This window comes from Doryrhamphus excisus, chromosome 22, assembly GCF_030265055.1.
Source record: "Doryrhamphus excisus isolate RoL2022-K1 chromosome 22, RoL_Dexc_1.0, whole genome shotgun sequence".
Taxonomy (NCBI): domain Eukaryota; kingdom Metazoa; phylum Chordata; class Actinopteri; order Syngnathiformes; family Syngnathidae; genus Doryrhamphus; species Doryrhamphus excisus.
Window position 1 is genome coordinate 1,614,384 of NC_080487.1, and position 9,333 is coordinate 1,623,716.

Genomic DNA, 9,333 nt, shown 5'->3' on the forward strand with positions numbered 1-9,333 from the left:
TCAATGTGTGTTTTATGTGTGCAGTGTGCAACTTTAGGCTGTTTTGCAGAATCATCATGAAATTTTCTTTAGGGGACTGACAATGACAAGCACATGTACGGGGTATAAATGTTGTTAAAATATAAAATATAAATGTATAAAAAGTGGCGGCCATTAAGCCAAACGCCTTTGCAGGGTTATGGGCAGAACGTAGCAACTAATTACCTATAAAAAATTGACCATTTGTCGAATTATTTTATCTGTATTACATGTGATGCTAGCATGTCTCTCAAAGCACACAAATGTTATTAACAATCAAATGGAAAAAAAATATATAAACTCAAAATGCCAAATGACTTTTCACCCTATTTGTTGACATTTGTGCACAGATGTGCCGTAAATTGTATTGCATTGTTTATTTCTATGTACAAGTTATACGTACGATGATATCATAACAACAAATATTACACGTCTAAATTGCAATATGCCCTTTTAAAAAGAAAACAAATCTTACGTCAAAAGAGACATTGAGCGACCGCAGAGAAAAGTTGTACTAGTGGGAGTGATCTGTCAGGACCCGCCTACTACGCGTTGCTATGACATTTCAACCAATCAGAGCTATTCGCGCGGGATTTCAAATGATTTCAAATCACCAGTCTACCACAAAAGTAGTATCGCTACGCGACATATTCGTAAACAATATAGTTCCTATCACTTAAGTACGAGTACATTTCTTTGTACCATCTAAAAAATATATTTAGATTTTTATTTTAAAACGAACCTGATGGAAATCACCCTGAAGCTAAAGTTAACGTGTCTGATCATTTGTACTTGTTGCGTTTGTACAGCCCGGCGGAGGGATACTCGAACCTCGCTGTGAAAGAGTGGGGAGTCCGCTGTTGGATAAGGTAGTTAACGTTAGCCACGCGTAGTCCTTCGGCAGGAAGAATATTTAGCTATGTTATTTTACCTGTCATAATAGCGACATTTTATTAAACGTATATTCGAGCTACAGCGCCTTTGATGTGTACGGATGGTGTGACGTGGAGCTGAAAGAATCCAGGTAAGTCTACAGACAATAATATTATTATGTAATATATTTCGATTCGACGTCATATTGATGTTTCTCCGAGCATATTCCAATATAAATTTACTGTAAAGGCAATTGAGACGTAAAAGTTGTAATTTACAGAAATATTATTTCACCATACCAAGAGTGCATTTCATGTAATATTTACAGCTAGCTAGCTAGCTAGCTGGCTAACGCTCTGTACAATGTTAACTCGTGTTTGTCATCCTTAAAGGTAACGTTGCCACAATGCCACTTCATGGGAAAATAGTCGTGATTAAACGTAGTGGTGGAGATGGGACTGAATTTCCTCTCACTGCGTCGTGCTTATTTGGAAGGTGAGTTTAAAAAAAATAATAAAGTACATGGACAATGATGTTATCGAGTTACTGTAACATTTAAATTTTACGTGGCTGCTTATTAGCACCACGTTTTGCATCCTGTCAGGGCAATAGGAACCTTTTGGTTTGTGGGCGGGGTATGTGGCATGACGTCACAACGCCGCTTGCCTAATATGACTTCAAAATATTTGACAATATTTTAGAGCAAGGGTAGGGAACCTTGCTATGGCATTTCTTGATCTTGTAGCAGCTTGTTTTCTGTTGGGACGTTCCTGCACGTCTGCACCCATCAGCCAACGTATATGATATTTAAACAATATGCTTATCTGTGTCATATTTTTTGCAGGAAGCCTGACTGTGACATTCGTATTCAGGTTGCTCAAGTCTCTAAGGAGCACTGCCGCATTGACTTGAATGAAAATAAAGAGGTAATGCACAATGTTAGTTTGAAACGTACAGTATGTGTACATGTACATAAGAATCATTATTAATTGAGTTTGTATGTTAATGTAATAACCTATTTTTCCAGTTTAATGTGTTGCGTTTGTCTGTCTTCAGGTTATTTTGACAAATCTGAGCTCGGTGAACCCGACTCGAGTCAATGGAGAGGCTCTGCAACAGTCCGAGCGCTTGAAACATGGAGATGTTATAACCATTGTTGACCGTTCCTTCAGGTATGTTCTGCAAGCATTGCTGTACACGCTGTATTGTCAATAGGCAGTATAGGCATTTGTCTAAGATAGTTGGACCCTTTTAGAGTAATATGTTCATTTTACAACATTCTACTTTCTAAACCAATATTTATTTTATTTTTTTTTATCCTGCAGAGTGGTGCAATTGCTTGCACCAACTACCTGTACAGTACATGACATACTTTTTATAACTGGTACCTAGTGATATTTCCACATCTTTTATGGCCCATTCAATTTCACATTAATATGTGGTCTATGTCCATTTCATTTAAGGTTTGAGTACCCCCCGGGGCCTACGCCAAAGAAATTTGCCAAAGAAGGCAAAACCGAAACTCCCAAACCTCATCTGCAAGATGGAACCAATCACAACATCCAGCGATCCCTGGAGGACCCCATGGAGGCCGGTGACATGGAACCAAGCAAGACCATGTCTCCTTTTAGTGATCTCTATCAAATGATCAGGAAATCATTGGACGTCAAGACCCCTCAGAAGTCTTCTGGCAACAACGTCCAGATGCCAACAAGCAAAAACAAGGAACATGTTTCCGCAAAAGGCACACCAAAAATGTGCAAGGCTGGTGCTGAAGGTGAAACGGAGGATGTCATCCCAAAATCTGACAAGAAGAGGAGGCATTCCTCCCAGAGTCTTGCATCTGACGCAGCGGCTACTCCTGTTAAAGGCGCAGAAAATGTCAACTCTGAAGCAGCCTCGCCGCAGACAAGGCTGCGTACGACTCCTCAGAGGTTTCCTGCCAATGAGGTTGTCAAGCAAGTTTGTACTCCAACACCGAAGTCGCCTATGAGACGGAGGAGCAAGGATGCCACACCAGCCAAGGACCAGGAGGAAGTGATGCAGAGTCCTGACACAGACTCGACAGGAGTCACTGAAAATGGTACTAAATGCTGTACAAAACTATGTATTATTTCCCAAATCTCTTAAACTGTGACTTACTATCTTGCCCTTTTTTCTCTCATTATTGTAAGCAGACCCGAAAACATATGGAAGTGCAGATCTTGTCAACAAGAAGAAGCGGGTTTCCTTTGGCGGGTATCTCGTTCCCGAGTTGTTTGACAAGAAATTGCCCCCTGATTCTCCGTTACGTAAAGGAGACACCCCAAGGAGAAGCCTCTGTCTGGCTAAACCCAAACAGTCACTTCTTAGACGGGCATCAGTCATTGGCTGTGAAAATGTAAGACGCTAGCCATTAACACTTCTCGAGGCACAGAGTTGAATTTAACTTGTTTAAAATGTAACTGATTTTGTTTTTTCTGTAGGTGGCTGTGATTGGATCACCTAAAGGTTCTGGTAAGAAATCCCCCAAAGGAAAGTCCCCATCTCCTGGAAAGAAGACTCAGAAACTGAGCACACCTTCTCCTGTTAAGAAATCACCCAAATCTACCCCAGCGTCTGCAAAGGGGCACTCACCAGGAAAGAAGTCTCCCAAATCAAAAACGCCTTCTCCCAAGATGCCAAAATCTGCACCAGTCTCTCCCAAGGGAGCATCTCCCAGAAAGAAGTCACCAAAACCCATCACTCCCTCTGCGAAGACCTCACCACCCAAATCTAGGTCCTCTTCCCCAAAAGCTACAGGACGCATATCGCTGAAATCCAACACACCGAGAAGAGCATCGTCCCTCAGTAACAAACTGGCAACTCCTGCGACCAAAAAGCGAACGTCCCACAGGCCCACCCCTGAGGAAAATGTCATCAAAACCCCCTTGAGCTCCCAAATGCAAATATCTTCTGTGCAAGGGCGCTTTTCTGTGTCGCGCATCAAAACCCCTTCGCCAATCGCAGAAGACGGCGTCAGAACGCCGTCGCCTACGGTCACACCAAAAATCCCCCTGAGAAGGAAGAGCATGAAGAGCACGTCCCGCAAGACTCCCAGGTTGGCAAAGAGTGCTGCCAGAGTCGTGCTCAGAAGAAGTGGCATTTCACGGGCATCAATGAAAGGTATCAGTCAACCCTGTAAAAATCTAAGAATGCCATATCGACCACTGAGATTTCTAATAGTCATGTAGGAAACACCACACGATGTCCTACTTAATCTACTGTATTAAATGGAACTCATTTTTACATTTAATGAGGACATTGGTGTAATGACACTTAAGGTACAAACATGGTCCTTTTTTTTTTTTCTTTCAGTCATGAGTGCGTGGGCGGACAAGGTCAAGTTTGGGAAGGCTAAGGTGCCAGCGGTTGCACCAGCTAAAAATGTCATGAAAAGTACTTCAAAAGCTCTGAAGGTCACGCATGTGTCCAAACTACAGGTAAGACATTTTAACAGTTACCCTTCTTGTAATGACGTACACTAACTGTTTTCCGTCTTTCAGACCCCTGTGAGAAAGCCACTGAGCCACACGAGCACTGGACATGCAAATTCACCCGCCACCATCACTGTGGGCCGAGCTGTCAAGCAGAACGTCACGCTCCCTGTTGGTGCCGCACCAAAAGTGATGTTCACTGCAGCTGTCTCAAAGAAAGACCTGAAAATGGATGAAGATTTGACTGGTAATTATCTTTTGTTTTTGCATTTCTGCAGTGCTTTGTTGAACTGTCATTCCTTACGCGTTCATGTTGTCTTTAGGAGTTTCGGAAATGTTTAAAACGCCTGTGAATGAGAGAAAGAGGAGGTCTCAACAAGACAAGAGTGGTGCCAAGAAGACACCCGTGAGAGCCGAGGAGCCCGCTGCGCCAGAGCCATCCTTGCTGAACACCCCCGAGGAGCCAGGTGAAATGTCGTTTGGTTGCGTTTGTGCTCGACCTAAAACTTGAAATGATCATGGGTGATTCATTTGTAGGTGAAATGATGGTATCTCCACTCACTGCTGCATCCGCAGTGAAAGCAAGCACATACAACAGAGAGGCAGTGAAACGCCTCCTTAACGACGATGAAGAATCCAGCTTCGTCTGTGATGCTTCTACTCTGAAGCCCATTTACAATTCTACTGAACAGGAGTGCATAAAAATGAAGACAAGCTCTGTCGCAACTCCTAAACAGAAGCCCCAACCACCTGAGTGTCTTACTGGAGTGAAGAGGATCATGAAGACCCCAAGACAGAATGCTGAACCTGTGGAGGACCTCAGAGGAAGACTTCTGAAAACACCTAATCAGAAACCTGTGTGGCAGGAGTGCTTCACCGGAGTGAAGAGGATCATGAAGACCCCTAAACCTAAGAATGAACCTGTGGAGGACCTGAGAGGAAGACTTCTGAAAACGCCTAAACAGAAACATGAGCAGCAAGAGTGCCTCACCGGAGTGAAGAGGATCATGAGGACCCCCAGACAAAAGGCTGAGGCCATCGAGGATCTGAGAGGGAAAATTCTGAAAACTCCCAAACAGAAGTATGACGTGGCTGATGTTTCTTTTAGTGGCCTGGCAGATCTGCTGGAGACACCAGCCAAAAAATCACAACCCGAGGAGGCCAACGCAGAAACTCAAAAGGTGGACGTCGGCTCCTCCGACGTGAAGACAATAGTGAAAACACCCAAGCAGAGAAGCGCTCCAATTGAAGATATGCTCGGCATTGAGAGGCTCCTGAAAACTCCCAAAGAGCGAAGTCAACCGGTAGAGGAGAACTTTGGTATCAAGAGACTCATGAAGTCACCCAAACCGAGGGGTAATGCACCTGTGGAGGACTTTGATGGACTTCAAGATCTCATGAAGGAGCCATTATCTGACCGTATAAAGCAGCCGGACACAGCCAAGGTAGTGATAACATTACATTATTTCCGTGAAATGAGTTATTACCGTAAGTCACACTTTTTTTCCATAGGTTGGCTATTCCTGCGACTTATAAATGAAAAAACTGTTTATTTACATAAACACTGCACACCTATTTTTGTTTCTTTTTCATGTAGCTGAATAACTATGTTTTAGCATATCTTACACCTATTCAGCCTGTTCTCTATTTTTTTATTAGTGTTAGAATTTGCCTTCCAAGAGAACATAATGTCTGTTTTGTAGTTTGTAGTAAGTCATTTGTAAAATAAATTACCTGCAAAAAATGTGACTTATACTCCAGAGAGACTTATATATGTTTTTTTCTACATAATTATGCATTTTTGGCCTTGTGCAACTTATACTCCTGAGCGATTTATAGTCCAGAAAATACGGTTTGTTACATTACATTTCTACACAGCATGCTAGTAGGGACCAGAAGCCCTACATTGTTTCAATATGTATGACATATCGCTTCTGAGACATTAAATGTATGCTGTATACAGTAGTTTTACAACATATTGTTCATATGTCATCTGTGTATTTTCCAGTTTTTGTTGTATTTTTACATGATGCTGATCTCTAAATTCTGTTTCTTAGTGTGAAGATCAAACAACTGTAAGCAGTGGCTTGGACATGGAAAAAGGTACGTTGCTTGTGGAATATTGTAAACGTTTTTAAGGAAATCTCGGCCAACGTTGTTCTATTTCCATAACTGACTTGTATATTAAACAAGCTCCAGCAGTATTTTTATTGTAGCGGCTAACATAAAAAAGTATTTGTACACAATGCCTCGTTAGCTGCTCGTCTCAGCGTAACTCACAGACGAAAGGATACCCAGCTCAATTTTGCTTCATAGGCTCAACAAGATGCTTGTTTTCTGTCAGCATTTTGTACCCGAGGTCGTGCTGGAAGGCACAGCCATCCCAATGAGGGCGGACATTGTCAGTGCCATCAATGTTTCTATGCTGCTGTTGCCATAGTCGAACCACGAAATGCGCTCGTTTTTTTTTTTTTTTTTTTGAAAACCGGGAGAAATATTTGAACTGCAATATGTATCAAATTTTTACAGAAAACCTTAACGCTGTAGTCCAGTGAATTCAGCAAATATGTTGTATGATCTCAAAACTGTACGCAACTAAATGCCACAAAATTGACTTCCAAAGATGGATTGAATGAATACAAATGTGTGAAATTTTTTTTATTTTTTAGGCGACACAACTAAAGTTTTGGCGGAGGTGCCAGATGCCAAACAAGTCATTTGTCAAGCTGTGGTCAAAGAAGAGAAGCCGCCAGTGACAGAAACTGCTTCTACTGACCCCGCCGCTTCCAAGAAACCCATTCGAGGCAGAAGAGCCAAAACGGTTGAACGTAAAGCAGCTGCTGATAAACAGGAGATGACAGAACCTTCTCAAGATCCTGCCCCTGTCAGAGGAAGTCGAGGTAGGAAAGCTGAGCCTACTGAACATAGCAGGGATGATGCTGAGCCTGCACAGGGAGACGTAAAAGCTGCCCCCAAACGAGGAAGGGGTGCCATAAAGGTCTCTCAAAAAATTGAAATGGTCCAAGAATCTTCTGCTGAAACTTTGCCGGAGCCTGAGAGCAAGTCGATTGTCCCACCTGCAAAGAGTGGAGATGCTGCAATCCTGGAAAAAACAGCTATGAAGCCTAAGCGAGGCCGAAAACCCAAACAAGAATCTCTGCAGTCCAAACCTGATGTTTCCCAAGAAGGTATTTGCCATTTCTCTTTCATATGCAGAAACATTTTATTTTTTTATGTACCAATGTACCATAAACGGATATTTGCTTTGCTTTCTCCCAATTTTAGGAAATGGCGATGACAAGCTTGAGCTAACATCAATGCAACACAATGAAAATAAGCTCTCTGAAGTGGAGGTGGCAGCTGAGAAAGACGTCACCACCGCACAGAAAAAGTCTCTTCGTGGGAGAAAAGGCAAATTAGTGGAGGAATCTAGAGCAGAGCATGAAAAGCAGGAGGTCGCTTGTGAAGAAGCCGCCGTCTCTGCTCCAATCAGAGCAAGAAGAGGCAAGAGGACTGAAGCGACTGCGCCACCTGCAGGACAGAAAACTACCAGAAGCAAAAAAGCCAAAAACGACTCTGTTGCTCAACTGGAAATAGTCGAAAATATGGAGCCTGTGACCTCAGCCGATACCGTGAATGATGTAACAGCATCTACCTCTGGCCAAGATGAGGTCAATGAGCCTGCAGTGGAACCGGTCTTGAGACCAAGTCGGGGCAGGAAAGCAAAGTACGAGCAAGCTGAACCACTTCACTCGGTGCCAGATAAAACACCCGACAGTGTCACCGAACAAGCTGAGCTACCAGCACCCACCGGTGATAAACCGAGACGAGGGAGAAAGTTGATCTCGGAAAGTTCTGCGCTACATGAACTTGCAAAGGACACACAGCAGTCCAAGCCTGCCGCCAAAACCAGAGGAAGGAAGACCAAGCAGGAAACGGAGCCCCAGGATCCAGTTTTAAAATCAAGGAGTAGCAGAAAAGGTGAGGAGACCTTTGCGTCTGAATCAGAGAAGATAAGCCAGCAAGATCCTGGGGTTGTAAAAAGCAAACGTGTAGGCGCTGGGAAATCAAAGAAAGAAGCAACAAACGTCACTTCTGATGAATCCACAGAGAATCAAGATGGTCCAATTGAGACGCCAGCAGAAAAACCCAAACGGGGCAGAAGAGCAAAACAAGTTGAAGATGTCGGCACCACGGAAATACCTGAGCAGAAGCCCCAAAGGGGAAGAGGAGTGAAAACCAATTCGAAGGATGACATTTCACAAGTCATTCCCGCCAAGAGAGCACGACGTGGGGAGGAGGCCAAAAAAGTAGAAGCGCTGGTCACGGTTCCAAAGTCGGCTCCTGTGTCGGTCGAACCCGTCAAACGTGGAAGACCGGCGGCGGCCAAAGCCTCATCAGCGTCAAATGCCACTGACCGTTCAACTGACGCCATTGCAGAATCTGCACAAACATCCCAGAGATCAGTGAGGTGGAAGACGGAGTTGGAAGTCCACGAGATTCCGAAAGCCACACCTGTGAAGGCGGTACGAGGCAGGAAGTCAAAGCCGGCTGAGCAAGCTGAACCACAGCCTGCCAAGAGAACCAGGCGAGGGGCAAAGGCTGCAGATGAAGTGGATTCCACCAACAAAGCTGAAGAGACTCAGCCTAAAACCAGAAGAGGGAGATCAGCAAAGAAATGAACTTTGTATATAGTCAATCATGTCATGTTTTTTGTTTCTGCCAGTCATTTTAGATGATGTCCTTTTTTGTTGATTTTAAAAGAAAAGAAACACGTTAGTACTGCGTGTTAATTTTTTGCAGCAGGGAATGTTATCCAGTTATTTTGTGACCTGTATTTTATCCATGATCCTTTTTGTATGGTGACAAAAAAATAAATTTCTATAAAATTGGAAACATTTCTGTTTCTGTAATTAGTATTCTCCTTATATCGCAGGGGGGATTCAAAAATCGTTTTTTATTGCTGCATTCGAAATTTTTGTATGAA

General features: G+C 43.3%; 1 protein-coding gene across 2 annotated transcripts; it reads left to right on the forward strand.

Moving 5' to 3' along the window:
• The first annotated feature begins 781 nt into the window (after positions 1-781).
• mki67 (marker of proliferation Ki-67) lies at positions 782-9,233 on the forward strand. 2 transcript variants are annotated; one of them, XM_058062666.1, is made up of 14 exons: positions 782-1,042; positions 1,284-1,386; positions 1,736-1,817; positions 1,948-2,063; positions 2,355-2,974; positions 3,066-3,271; positions 3,357-4,035; positions 4,228-4,352; positions 4,416-4,593; positions 4,670-4,813; positions 4,884-5,791; positions 6,404-6,449; positions 7,016-7,534; positions 7,632-9,233. In XM_058062666.1, the coding sequence occupies exons 2-14, from the start codon at positions 1,298-1,300 to the stop codon at positions 9,026-9,028; spliced, it is 5,109 nt and encodes a 1,702-aa protein (XP_057918649.1). In that variant the 5' UTR covers positions 782-1,042; positions 1,284-1,297; the 3' UTR covers positions 9,029-9,233. The 2 variants fall into 2 exon arrangements, with proteins under 2 accessions (XP_057918649.1, XP_057918650.1); XM_058062667.1 differs by having other exon boundaries at positions 783-1,042; positions 3,069-3,271.
• Positions 9,234-9,333: the final 100 nt, after the last annotated feature.

What these genes read in the sequence shown, in the direction of transcription:
- mki67 (XM_058062666.1), top strand. Translation starts at nt 1,298, where the DNA reads ATGCCACTTCATGGGAAAATAGTCGTGATTAAACGTAGTGGTGGAGAT. An exon ending in AATGGATGAAGATTTGACTG is followed by an intron (nt 4,594 to 4,669) that starts GTAATTATCTTT and finishes TGTTGTCTTTAG; the next exon opens with GAGTTTCGGAAATGTTTAAA. An exon ending in TGGCTTGGACATGGAAAAAG is followed by an intron (nt 6,450 to 7,015) that starts GTACGTTGCTTG and finishes TTTATTTTTTAG; the next exon opens with GCGACACAACTAAAGTTTTG.